This window comes from Cataglyphis hispanica, chromosome 8 (genome assembly GCF_021464435.1).
Source record: "Cataglyphis hispanica isolate Lineage 1 chromosome 8, ULB_Chis1_1.0, whole genome shotgun sequence".
Classification (NCBI taxonomy): domain Eukaryota; kingdom Metazoa; phylum Arthropoda; class Insecta; order Hymenoptera; family Formicidae; genus Cataglyphis; species Cataglyphis hispanica.
This window is the reverse complement of record NC_065961.1, coordinates 897,626-912,250: the sequence shown is the minus strand read 5'-3', so window position 1 is coordinate 912,250 and position 14,625 is coordinate 897,626. Positions and strand designations below refer to the sequence as shown.

The window sequence follows — 14,625 nt, the reverse complement described above, 5'->3', positions numbered from 1 at the left end:
TCATATATATATATATATATATATATATATATATATATATATATATATGAATATGTGTTTATATATATATATATGTATATATATGTATATATATATGTATATATATATATATATATATATACACACGCAAGTATAAAATTTGCAAAAAGTGGGTGCTTATTAGTTTTGTTGCGTTACTGCTTTCTGCAATGAGAGGCCAAAAAGCATTTTCAATTTCAACCCGTATTTCGGCCGTGAAGCGATACACTAGAGAAACAAGGATAGCATACGATTATTGCTCCTTGTCTGATGTTATCTCATCTCACAATCGCATCCGTGTGCTCAATACGTCGATCATGTGCTTTCATGGACGCTACATATATACGCAATGAAAGACGGACGAAGACGGCGCAATCATCTCTCTTTGTCTAGCGATCACTATCGACAAATCGAAAAGTTGATGTAGCACAGACATGAACCAAAATTGAAAAGTGGACGTAGCACGGAAATGAACCAACTGGCTGTTTTATCCTACCTGAAAATGGACTTGGCCTGTAGTTCCAAGAGGCCGTAAAATGGACGTAGAGGCGCTGCTGTACGGGACCGGGATTATTGCATTAATTTTTTTCATTTTTCAAAGCAAATATAAACCAACAAACGTTTTAATTAGTTTTTCCGTGACCAACAAACGATTGTGCATCGATTGAATTAAGATTGGAACAAACATAATATCCTTCCGGCTAACTTAACACAAAATTTTATTTTCGTATTTTCAAAAAAAATATTAACCAACAAACGTTGTAATTAGGCCAACAATCACCAACAAACGATTTATAAAAAAAAAAATTATAAAAGTGAATGTTGACCGGCTAACTTTATGGAGCTTAGGAATTGTAGCCATCATAGGAAAATACTTGCAATGCCAAATTGCTCAATTCTGTAATATACGTAGTTGCGCCTGCGTATATTCCTAATATATCTAGTAAAATTCTCTAATAAATAATTAGTTCCGTTATTCCCCTAGATCCACTAGTTTGCTCCTAGCTCTCGGCGTCTCTGGGGTATAAGTGGAAGCAAGTTGCCCTATAAATTAGAAAGCTATCTTTTTCTTACTAATCGAGATATAGTAAGAGAAAGAGCGTCGTTGAGACGTAACACCAGCATCATCGAGTGATATATTATTACGTCATAGATTTGCACTGTATTTTCTCATTAATTTAGAAGATTAATTACAAAACTACATACGTATTCATATCAAACAAAAGAAAAAGCATGTTTTTTTAATGTCCAGTCTTGCAAATATAAAAATTTAAAAAATTTCCGAAATTGGTAATCTTGATTTTTGAAAATTATCTCCACTTCACTTCTTAGCCTTGTCAAGTTGGATTATTGCGGGAAAGTACCTGTGTCGACTCTGTGTCACACTATCGCCTGTGTTGCTTGTTGGAAAGCATATATGTCTATGGTTAAAGGTCAATTATTCGTTTAATGCCACAATGACTCACGCATGCGCATAGAAATGTTGTCGAAGAAATTTATCTCTCGCAGCATTGCGAGTATTGCAGCCAATAGCCTATTAAACGGGATGGGTTTTTCGCAAGGTACGCGAACTCACTAAAGTATTTAATACGGGCTAACAGGTGTACCGCTAGTTGCTCATAAAAATTTTTTTCTAAGAAAAATTTTATATATAGAAAATTTTGATAATATATATAAAATATATGTACAATATATATAAAATTATATATATATATATATATATATATATATATATATATATTTTAATTAAGTGATCTTGCTTGAGGCCGTCAAATTTTCTACGCTTACAAAGTGATATATCGCTGGTTAATCGCCACTACTGCCGCGCATGCGCGAAGAATGCGCTCTGTTCCCGCGGCTCCCGCCTCCCGCTCCCACCAGCCAACACTGTAACTGTAGTCAGTTTCCTGTATGTGTCTGGTCGGTGATGGTCAGTGGTTTGTCAACAGTTGTCAAGAATAGTCATCAATCGTGTTGCAAGGATATCGCATTGTAGTTACGGCAAGAGATACTACTCTAGATTTTCCAACAAAGAGGGATTCTCGTTGACTCCGTAAAGATTAAATCTTACATCTCAACGATTAATGTGCGAGATAAACAACATTTCACGAGATGTGAAAGAGGGCAATAACATCCATTCGAGGAAAAGGTTAGTAGGAAAAAAATAGGACTAGTAAATTTTCTTTAAATATATAAAGGAAAAAATAAGGATTCTCGTCTATGAGTATCAAAATGGCGATTCTGTAAAAACATGTGAGGACGGGGAGAGAAAAAAGACAAGATGTGAGAGCAGAATGTATACGTTTCAATTCAGAATATCTAAAAGTAAGATAAAAATAAAAAAAAAAAAAAAAATTATATATATATATATGTATATGCAGACCTATCGGAAATCGTATAATACAAGTATAATGGAGATGATCCCTTGTGAAAATACAAGTAGAAATACAGAAAAAAAAATTTTCATTTAAAGTTTCATTTTTGAGAAAATCTACCTTTGTTGTTGTTTATCTTTTAAGAGGCTAAAAAGCTAAAGAGGATTTATGTAGAGATTTCGTATATATTTATACGTGCGTGTAAACAAGAAAAGCAGTATATTCACTGTAAAAATATGACGCGCAAATAGTTATATAGGGTGTCTATAAAATCTGTTTCCATCCCCTATATTTCGGAAAACGGCTAAAAATTATGAAAAAGCGCGAAATACGTATTCGATCAAAAAAAATTCAGATTTGATCTTTTTCAGGTCGAAAAAGAGATCTAAAAAAAACTATTAAATTCAAGTCTTGAAAGTTATAATAGTATCGATATATGCGCGCACGGACGGGTGCATTCCTTATAGTGAATTCGGTCATTTACACTGCGTCGCATTGGTGCATATTAAAGGCTGCTATACATGTGGTTATATAATAAAAAAGAATAATATAAACATTTTAAGTAATTGAAATCCAATCATGATAATTGTCATTTAACAGAACATACATTATTTTTTCGTCATCAAAATCTTTATATATTATATCATTGCATTCAAATACTTCATATATAGCAGCCTTTAATGTGCACTGGTGTGATGTAGTGCAAGTGACCGAATTCCGCTATTAGTGTGAATATTTTTTTATGGAAAGGGCTTAAAAAAATGAATACTTTCGCACCTCGAATGTTTTTTTTTTTTTTAGGATTTTCCAAATTGGAGTAACGGTTTTTTAAAAATTGACCTTTTTGGAGAGAGGAGGGGGAGGGATTCATTCGAAATTTGAATTAGAGTCTTCTTGGGGCACCTTCTTGAGCTGCCTTTAGAATATCATTTGTGTGCGTACGAACGTCATTTCATTTTTGGTATTTATTAAAAAGTTAAACAAAGATAGAAAGACGCGGGGGGACAAATTCCTCCCCCTTCCATCTGAAAAGAATATATTCTTTTCATAATCTTGAGCCGTTTCCGAAATATAGGAGATGGGGAGTTTTTTTAGACACCCTGTATGTATTATATAAAGAAAGCTTCTTTCTTTATTACTCGGTCTAATACTCGTGGTATACTTTTCGGCTATGGATTAAATCATGGCTGATAAATTTTATCGATTTGCGTTGATATGCGCGATATTTGAGATTATCATTAGAATAATCAATAAAGATATCGTGTGTGTAGCTGCTAAGCTTTTCTTTTTAACTATCTGATGCAATCGTAAAAAAACTACTTTACAAATTTATTTCCTAAGAAGAGGACAGCATTTTTTGTTAGATGGCTTATATTTATATATATATATGTCTGATAAAACAGATTTTTCTATATATATTTTTTCTAATAAGGTAAAGAGATTACATGTACTATGAAGATGTAAAAATAAAGATGATGATAAAGATGATGAAGTTTTGGAACAATTTCTATATTAAAATGTAACAATAGAATAAAGTAATACGAAGGGCTCAAATATTAAAATACCAACAAATAAACAATGACAAAAGGGCAATCAGTTTGTTTGCGATTTTTGCAATCCGTCATACGCTATGTAAGCGTATTATTACATCTTAGAATTAATTTTGGTTCCTTACCGCGATCGGAACATCGCTCTCTTTCAATTGATTTATCGCTATTTATTATTATTATGATTCATTACCATTGATAAGGACCCGAAGAGGACCGAAATGGATTAATTTTACTTTATTAGACCATGCTTTAACGGTTTATATATAAGAACATTTTTTATACGCGTAAAACTCTGCGTCCGGGTTCTGATTGGCTTTTTGTCATTGTTTATTTGTTGGAATTTCTATATTGATTGTTGTTGAATAAATAACATTGTAAATGACATATAGATATTTGCAACAATAGTTACATATTTTATGTGATACTGCAAAATAATGTATGTATATTTAGATTCAATTAAAATATATAAATAGATTTCATTATATTATTTTTACACACTTATTACTATATATCAAATTAAAAGTTACATTATTAAGATTACAAGTTATTGTAATATTTATTCTTAAATGCTGGATTTTCTCATCTTGTGAAATTTATTAAGAATAGATGATTATTTACTTATAACTCAATCATATATAATTGGAATTAATGTCAAGTTAAGTAATTTTTATCATTATTTATTTTAGATATAAATTTTTGTATTAAATTCGAACAAGATAACTGCAAGCTCTATTGTAATTTGGATCATAAACTTTAATCATAAAGATGGAACCTGCTCATAAAGAAATTCTCCGTCATTTGAGGGATGATATAATTGATGATCTAGATATTGATAATGACATTGTAGAACCTTTAGCGTCCAATGATATTTTAAAAACAAGAGATATTCAGAACATTTACACTGGCGCTACTAAGGAAGAGAGAGCGGAAAAATTATTAGATATACTTCCAAGGTATGTTTATATTTTCATTATTTTGTATTTGCATATGTTTCATACAATCTTGCATATATGTTTTTATTTTAATTTATTATTTAAATTTTTATTCTAATTATACTAATAAATAACAATAATCACATGTGTCGCAAATTACTTTCATAATCTACATTTTTATTTAACAACGTATAGCTTATGATAGACATTAGAGTTCAATGTAATCATTAAGTGTTTGTATTAACATTTTTAAGATGTGGCCCATGTGCTTTTGATGTTTTTCATCAATCTTTAAAACATCACTACATCTGGCTTAGCGAGCAAATAGATAAATTGTTATGTAATTATACAATAGAAAACAATGGAGAGATAGATTATTATGTTGGGCCTCTTAACATGCCACCCCTTTCTCCATTGACAGTTACCAGAGAAGAAAAGGTATAATTAAATACAATATTGATATTATGTGACTCATTCTGACTGTATCTTGATTATAGTTGCACTAATAATAAGATAAAATTATGAACTTTGAAATATCCATTATTATTTGATATATATATATATATATATATATATATATATATATATATATATATAATCTTTATAAAATCGTGATAAAATTATTTTAAGGATCTTAAAAAATAATTTTTTTTTATAATGTCAAATGCAATATATATTTAATCCTGTGCTATTATAAATGTAATTTGTGATAAATTATTACATTTTTTCTTATTTAGTTTAATTGTTTATTTCCATGCATACATATGGAAATCTAAATCGTCTGTAAGTTTATAAAAAATTATTCAATGTCATTTTTATACATATATGTTATATAATAAAATTATATAATAAGTCATATAATAAAATTATATAATAAGTCATATAATAAAAGTACATAATAAGTCATATAATAAAAATATATAATAAATCATGTATCATGTGTGTATGTATTTTTTGATTCTCTAATTTTATGAAATAAAATTTTATTATACGATATATTATGTTTACAGATTATACAGTTGACAATGGCTTTACAACAATTAAAGCCCGCAGAATACATTGTGTTACATGGCATGAAGGGATTTGGAAAATCTAGTCTAACTGCCAATACTCTCAAGGATATAAAACTAGTGAAAAATTTATTTTCTGTATGTTTTCTATTGGACTTAGAATATTTAATATTACATTTAATATTACATTTTGCATACAAATAATTTTTTCTTTATTTTTACTTTAGAATCAAATTTACTGGATTAAATTTACATGCGATCGTTCAGTCGATGAAGAAATACTAATTCAATTAAACACACTCTATCATAGTGTGAAGAACTTGGAAATACAACCAGAATCGTTCACTCCGTTAGAGAAAGATTCTTTGATCCGATTTTTTAAATATTATTTTAATCAGCAAGATAATCGCAAGGCTTTACTGATTTTAGATGATGTATTTGATAAAAAGATTGTTAATGCTTTTGATTTTGAATGTAAAACTCTAGTTCTCACTGCTGACATTAATGTTCTAGAAGAAAAAATATTTACGAAAATAGAGGTATATACAATACCAGAATATCTTATTACTTTTATGATTATATATATGTATTAAAGTATATAATTATTCTTACAACAAAATATGCATTGCTTTCAGATGAATGATGGATTTACAGAAACAGAAACATTAGGTTTATTCGCTAAAGTGCTTGAAATGGATGTGGATAAATTACCTTTAGAAGCAAAGAGAATTCATGAAGAATGTAAGGGTATGCCATTACTCATTGCCATGTTTGCTGCACAATTTAAAGAATTTAAATACGATATGAGAATAAACACTAAGAGATGGAAATATTATCTGGAATCCTTGAGAAAAAAGGATGCAAAAAACAAGTATGGATATTATATAATTTCTAAATAATGTTTAATTTCTTTAATTCTAAATATTATATTAATTAATAAAATTTTATCATTATACTATGTTACAGAGTAATAAGAGAATTTTTTAAAAAACAAGAAACTATTTTTGATATGTGTATTGGACAACTACAACCAAATTTGAAGAAATATTATAAGAGTCTAGCTATTTTTAATGAAGATGTTAACATAACTTCAAAGGTATGATAAAATCTATACATTATTAATTCACTGCATACACACACACACACACACACACACACACACACACAACACACACATATATATATATATATATATATATATATATATAATCCATCTTATTATAACAAAAACATATATTATCATTAAAAAAAATCATAAATTATCCCATATTTTCAAAACGCCTTTACTTAAAAAGATTTTATAATAATTTTATGGTCTCTTTTCTTTCTCAATTTAGCTTTATTTTTTTTTTTAGACTCTATCAATTCTCTGGGAAGAAGAAGATATATATCAAATTGATGAACTGATGCTTGATTTGTGCCATAAGTCACTTGTAGCAAAAAAATGGAACAAGGATTTGAAAAGTTATATTTATGGTGTGCATGACTTACTGCTATGTCATCTAAGGACGAAACTAACACAAGACGAATTGACACAGATGCATAAATCTGTTATTGAAAAATATCGCGAACATTGCAATAACGATTTTTCGAAATTGCCAGATGATAATTATATCTATTCCTATATTGGCCATCATTTGGAGGAAGCAAAATTATTTGAAGAATTTCCGAAACTTTATTTGGACTTCAGTTTTATTCAAGCTAAAATAATGCATTCGGGTTTAACAGATCTATTACTAGATTTGAAAAAATATAGAAGGTACATTACATGCTATAATAACGAATATGAAGCGCAAGTGTCTGATATCGAAAGATTTCTTCAAGAACAAGCAAACATTATAGTAGAACATAGACGGAAGAAATGTTTAGATATAATTCAAATCGCGATGAACCATCCACATCAAGATTATGTCACGCAAACTGCCAAACAACTAGCTATGAAAAAAGGGAATTACCTATACTTATCTCATGATAAAACTCTCGAATACGTGAATATATCGTTAATTCACGAAACATCAACGGACATTTGCACGTCATCTTTCACAGATTATTCTCATTTGATTTTGATTGGAAACACAAGAGGCAAAATAATTTTGTGGAATTGCAAAAACATGCAGCAACAAGTTTTTAATGGACATAACGAAGAATGTTCAATTAAAAAACTTATTGTATCTGTGAATGGTGATTGCTTCTTATCATTGAGCAGCACTGGCATAATAAAATTATTTCCTCTTCTGTTGAACGATGTATTTGAACCCAATGATCATGGTCATATGCATATGGAGAGTCCACGACAAAAACAAAGTGCCTGGTCTAACATGTTTGCAAACATTAATGGTTTAGATGACAGTGTAGTAGAATTCTCGATCAAAGATGAAATGATATTAGACATGGCATTTGGATATGAAGACCAATATATTGCTGCGTGCACTAACAAAACAAAAATTCGGGTACTATATTTTAGTCTTTCATACATAATTCTTTTATACTTTTTTAGAAAAATTGTAATATAATATATAATGTATTATTCGTGTTTCTCTCTCTTTAATGATATATATTTTTTTAGATGTGGAATCGAAAGGGGGAACTTGTGTTTACTATAAAAAAAGATCCCACGTAAGTACATGTACATGTTAAACGATTATGCGTATACGCGTTTGTGCATGTCAGTATAACATAATATGGCATACATTTGTTACAGGGAAATTCTAACGAAAATAGCGTTTACTGCTCAAGCTTCGTTACTACATGTAATAGATGAATCAAAGATGACCTTTACTGTATATTCCAATTGTAGCGAGGATTACAATGCTTATCGATACCTTTCCTGTTACAATCTGCAATTAAAAAGCGAAAAGATCATCTTTTTTCATCATGTACCCAGGCGCAACGACTCGTTAATGATTGCTACCGAAAAGCAAGCTATATGTGTAAAATGGTGGTGGGACGGGGACAATGTGCACACTTTCTCTAAACAAAGAAAGGTGTTCATTGAAAATAGTCCTACAACTTATGTTTGCGCAACTATAACTTATGATGGTGAATATATGATTATGGCTGACTCTGCGGGTTTCATAAATGTATGGCAAACCTCGGTTGGATATCCAATTATCGCTATTTACAAAAGTCGCGTCACATCCTTAGATACTTATTGCTTGGAAGAAGAAGGCTGTCACATTGTACGTATTATTCTTTTATTAATTTATTAGTTATATATTTAACTAAATTTTTATAAGATATGTTTGAAACAGTTAATAGTTTCTTATTTTTTCTCAGATATGCGGTAACGGGAACAGATTATTTTACAAGTGGAACTTTCCAATACAAGAATCAAATAAAATACCAAGGTAATACATTTATGCATCATTTTTACATTCCTTTCTCTCTCTCGCCCTCTTCGTCACATATGTATACTATATATTTTAAACTTAATTAAATCTTATAGCACTATTTCTTTTGTTAAATTATAGGAAATGTTTATTTGACGCAATAGTTAAACCTTATGACGAAACAGATATTATAGTCAAAGAGAGCCAGCTGAAGAAAATAATAGTTTCACATGGGGAAGAAACAATAGAACTTGAGTCAAAAGGAAAAATAGTAAACTTACAACTTTCTCCTGATGGAAAAGAAATTGTATATGTTACAGAAAAATGTAACCTTATGTTATATGACATAGCAACCGAAACATCCTATACTATTTTGAAGCTGGAAAAATTAAATATATTTTTGAAGATTATAAACATCTGTAACTCTAATATAATAGTGTGTGGATGGAGTAATAGTAATTTAATGGTATGTATTAAATTCCTAATTCAATTTAAAATATTTAATTATATATTTATTTTTATTAATTTTTATTCAATAGATGTGGCAACATTCTAAACAGATATTCGGAACTGATATATCTGCAGGACACATAATCGATATTCACAAATTAAATTACAATCATATGGCAATAATAACACAGAGTGACATGAAAACGATTCGGCTTAATGAATGCACTGAGACTATATTTTGGAAATTATTAAATCAAGTCCCATTTAATCTGCCTTCAAATGTTACATATAGTTGTTTTAGTCACAACAAAACTTACTTAGCAGTCTTAAATGAATCAAACCAATTAGTTTTATACTATTTTTGCAAAAATACGATATTACTACCTTGTATTGAAAATAATGAACAGCCTTATTCTACTTTTCGGTTTTCATGGAAAGCAACTTGTTGTGATATTTCGCAAAATGAACAGTATATTGCTGTTGGAACTGAAAGAGGACAAATTATTGTAAGTTTGTTTCACCATTACTTAACTCATTAATTATACACTTTGATACAAATTTAATATTATCTTTTCGTTTTTAGATTATTGATATAAGCAAGCAGACAGAGATCATTCGACTATCTTTTCATAATGATCCCATTATACAATTGTTTTGGGCACCGACTACTGTAAGGGTTCCGATTTTACTCTCAGTGACAAATAATGAACTAGTTTGGTGGAACATTGCTTTAACAAAGAGTAATGTAAGGAGAAGTCGAATGGGTATTAGGCCTAGCATCAGCACACCCTCATTCAGTTTAAATACATTTAAGAACCTACCTTCTAGCCGAAGCCTAGATGCCGATATATCTAATTTACAAAATAATAACGCATTAGACGCAGATATTATTGACAGTGCCGTTTGCACCGTAAGTGATTATTGGATAAACAAAATAGGCAGAGACTCCGAAGTACCAGAATTATTAGCAGTTGTCGAATTGCCACCAAATCCGAATACGAAACTACTTGTTTCTTCAGATTTTTCCAAATTCATTACAGTTGATATGTATGGATCTATTAGCACATTTAAACTCATTGATTACAATATTTCAAAACCATATAGATGAATTAATTTAATATGCAATACTGCAACCGTGCAATTATATGTGATAATAGTATTATTGCCGCAGGATGTAAATACAAATTTAAAAAAAAATACAGTTACCGGTGCATTTACATTGGTTATTGCAATCTGAAATACAATAGTAATATTGTATTGTTATATAAAAAATAAAAAAAAAACAAAGAAAAGCTAATATATAATGCAATATAGATTATAATAAGATACACAAAAATTGTGTAATTAGAATGTTTTTAATGACGTAATATCTGTGTTTCATTGCATATGCTCAAGTTTGCGTTAATGAACTGTATACATCTATATCTATTTATATTCCATACTTGATATCAATTTCGCTGCCACTTGCATTTATCAACAAATTAGCTATAATTTACTGATGTAGAAAAGCTCATTATTAAATATGCATTTTTTTACAATAGAGCTTTTTTGCTCTCTATCTAATAAGTGCTACTACAACATATTACAATAGAATAGTTGGATTAATATATATATCTGTGCCATCGATAAAATCCTTTACGAATATACTAAACTGCCAAATATATATACTTTCCAAATATATTTTTATCATGCAAGTTTGCTGATTTTTGATAAATGCTGCATCATTTTTATTGAAAATATTTTAGAAAGTTCTTTAGAATGACTATAATATGTATTTATGACATACCTTTTATATTGAACATTTCAATCATTGCTTTTTTACTAGTATTATATTAAAGATTTAACGAACATAAGACTGATCAATGTGACGGCTCATAAATTTCACTGGATTTATCCAGTTAAATAATCGCTATGTATATACGGCAATTAATGACATTATACATATATACATATTTTATATATTATATGTAATTCATGTGCCTTATATTATATATAAATATGTAAGAATATTTTTAATATGTGTATTTGTATAATTTATTATATTGCTGTCCTTACAAAGCTATATTGTGATTGAAACTTTTCTATCTAATTGTATTAGATTGTATTTATTTTAATGTTGGAACATTGAGATTGGAAAAGTTTCATCAAATTCATAGTTTGTATCTCATAACTACATAAAATAAGCGTATCCTTTATCTTTGATAAAATTTTATATTAGATTTTTTATTATTTTTTTTATATATCTCGATTTGTCAGTTCTGTTAGTGTTACGGAATAAAGAATTTTTCAATCTTGTTAAGATATCACATAAAATATTGCACGATCTTATATGCATCTATTGCATATCAAAGAAAGTAATTATATTTCAATAAGAGATACTTTTTATATACCTAATATTCAAAACTACATTGCACATTTATAATGTATTGCGAACGCAAGCTAAACTGAACTGCTTACAAAAAGTGGACAATTGATCAGACATTACATATTTTAATCCCCTAAATACATTTTTTGAAATTATTTATTTACAATCGCTTTGTATTGTATATTTTGAATCATTGTTACAAACATATGTTGATATAATAAAAATTATGTACATAATGTTTGTAATATATTTGTGTTTTTTTGTAATACTAATACACACACACACACACGATATACTTTAAGCTGCTTTAAATCTTTGTATATAAGAATTCTATACAAGAACGGATTGCCAATTGCGTTCGCGCCTATTTAGAAAAATCAGTATAAAAACACTATATATATATATATATATATATATATATATATATATGTGTGTGCGTAAATAATAAATCATATAAAAAAATTAATTGGTCATTAAAAATATAAAATTATATTGTTGAAAAAATCTTTTTTCTCGCTTGATTTTATTATAGGATTTACAATCCACATACCATTGGCACACTCCATACTTATATAGTAAAAATCTAATTATGCTAATTTAAATTCATGCCAGGGAGCAAAAGTGGTGACTTTGATGTCAATTTTATCACATCAAAATGACTGTTTTTGTTAACTATAATAGGAGTATTTCTTCTCCGGCATATATGATAATATGTAAAAGGCATATTTATTTAAGACATTTCTCATAGATATTTTTTTTCAAAACTACAGTCATTATTTCTCCAAACCACATTGCCAAATTGCGGGGCACAAATGCCTTTGTTTTATTAATAGAAAATTTAATCATTGTACGAGAGAAAAAGAGAGATAAACGATTTGGCGAACATCCGAGTATCCGATTTGGAACTCTCGGCCAATGTCAGCAAGAGCAAGGTCTTTCACAAGATCACATTGAAGTATCTTTATGTTCGACATTAACACATACAATATACATATAAGTTAACTATATTTATATTAAGGATATGTATAGTAAATACCGTTTATATGACAAACGTTTTTTCTCCTCTTGTGTAACAAAAATGTCCTGTGATCTTGTCTCTCATCGAACGAGCGTGATGGAAACTTTTGAAGAGATATTGTCCATTTTGTTTTATTTTATCCGGCAGCAGCCTTATCTGTGCAAATTAAAATTTTTTAATTTTTAATTTTTTTTCAAAAAAAAAATTTTTAAGACCCTACTAACATGACTTATTGGACAGCATGAAAAGAGATAAGCTTGCGAGATTTTGTCAAATTTTTTCATAATGTTTACTTAATTAATATAAATAAAAAAAATACGGTAACAAAAAAAAATTTGCAAAAATAAATAAATAAAATTCAACGCAAAAGGTGGGGCGCATATTTTTAACATATTAAAATTTTAATTACTTACATTAGAAACGAACGTTTCATTTTTCGGACCATCTTCAGTAAATTTAGATCAGAGATGATAAGATCGCAAAAAATCATATATAAAATAAATAAATAAGTTGATAGACAATCAGAACAGTTTGAGACGCATATGTGAAGAATTCGTATATAGGTACAATCAAATATGAAAATCTTAGAATTAATACAATAGTAGTTTTTTAAAATATAATAATAGAGTGAATAACAGATAACAAAGTTGTTTCAATAACAACAAGTGTTTGTTGATAACAAGTATTTTTCTCGAACAAGAGAAAGTAAAAAAATATAATTACCTTATATACAAATTTCGAGATGTGCGACGTTAGACATATTTAAATTATCAAATACATATGTCGATAAGCGGACGTTGATATAATAATTGACTAATCAAGATTATTAAAGGCGAGATATATATCCGAAAATATACATGATATGTTTACGTAAATAACAAACGTAACATTTGAACTTTTGATAATAACTTTTGTCGACATGACATAAGCGAGATGTAAGTATTCTCTGTCTGTTTGTAAATAAGGACTATTTTAAAATGTTTTTTATATGTATAGCATTTCTGTTATGGTATATACATTAACGGATTTTGAAAAAGAGATTCTTTGCAAATTAAAACTTTGGGGAGCCAACAAAATAACAGGTACACATACAACAATAATAAACACACACAATAACAAAACTACATTTTTCAATTAATTTGGATGCAAATTGCTTTGAATTAATAGAGAGAGGCGGGAGGGGGGAGAGAAAGAGAATTTTAATTTGAGGCTTAAATTTTTATTAAAATATACGATAGAAAAAAATTGGAAACTTTTAATGTAAATATAAATATAATAATCCTCAAATAAGGAAAAGAGAATTTATGTATATATTATTTATTTATTTTACTGTCAACAAGATATTCGCCGTGATATCTTAGGACACCTTGTATACAAATAATATTATAGTCTCCGGTCCTTGTTTCCGATAATTGAAATACTTCCTGGCTTCCTGAATTATCTTATCATGTCATTCCATTAACTTTTAACAGATTCTGCTCTAATTTATATCGCAACAAACTATATGTTTTATCATTTCCCGATAATATAAGATAATATAAGATTGTATTATTTCATTTAAAATTTTCTTTCTCAGAA

General features: G+C 28.6%; 1 protein-coding gene and 1 long non-coding RNA gene across 4 annotated transcripts; one reads left to right on the top strand and one right to left on the bottom strand.

Moving 5' to 3' along the window:
• Window positions 1-1,904: 1,904 nt before the first annotated feature.
• LOC126851751 (uncharacterized) lies at window positions 1,905-12,276 on the top strand. Of its 3 annotated transcripts, none has more exons than XM_050596039.1 (14): window positions 1,905-2,167; window positions 4,630-4,896; window positions 5,130-5,313; window positions 5,895-6,023; window positions 6,113-6,424; window positions 6,521-6,756; window positions 6,852-6,981; window positions 7,241-8,335; window positions 8,452-8,501; window positions 8,587-9,064; window positions 9,162-9,232; window positions 9,356-9,680; window positions 9,754-10,170; window positions 10,248-12,276. In XM_050596039.1, exons 2-14 carry the CDS (start codon window positions 4,709-4,711, stop codon window positions 10,770-10,772), a joined length of 4,140 nt encoding a protein of 1,379 aa, XP_050451996.1. In that variant the 5' UTR covers window positions 1,905-2,167; window positions 4,630-4,708; the 3' UTR covers window positions 10,773-12,276. The 3 variants fall into 3 exon arrangements, with proteins under 3 accessions (XP_050451996.1, XP_050451995.1, XP_050451997.1); XM_050596038.1 differs by having other exon boundaries at window positions 5,886-6,023; XM_050596040.1 differs by lacking the exons at window positions 1,905-2,167; window positions 5,130-5,313 and having other exon boundaries at window positions 4,759-4,896; window positions 5,886-6,023.
• LOC126851752 (uncharacterized) lies at window positions 10,020-14,560 on the bottom strand. Its single transcript, XR_007687728.1, has 5 exons — window positions 13,771-14,560; window positions 13,461-13,492; window positions 13,066-13,203; window positions 10,486-10,719; window positions 10,020-10,150 (listed from the first exon to the last, which is right to left on the bottom strand). It is a non-coding gene; the product is annotated as an uncharacterized LOC126851752 (long non-coding RNA).
• Window positions 14,561-14,625: the final 65 nt, after the last annotated feature.

What these genes read in the sequence shown, in the direction of transcription:
- LOC126851751 (XM_050596038.1), top strand. Translation starts at nt 4,709, where the DNA reads ATGGAACCTGCTCATAAAGAAATTCTCCGTCATTTGAGGGATGATATA. An exon ending in AAGAAGAAGGCTGTCACATT is followed by an intron (nt 9,065 to 9,161) that starts GTACGTATTATT and finishes ATTTTTTCTCAG; the next exon opens with ATATGCGGTAACGGGAACAG. An exon ending in GGAGTAATAGTAATTTAATG is followed by an intron (nt 9,681 to 9,753) that starts GTATGTATTAAA and finishes TTTATTCAATAG; the next exon opens with ATGTGGCAACATTCTAAACA.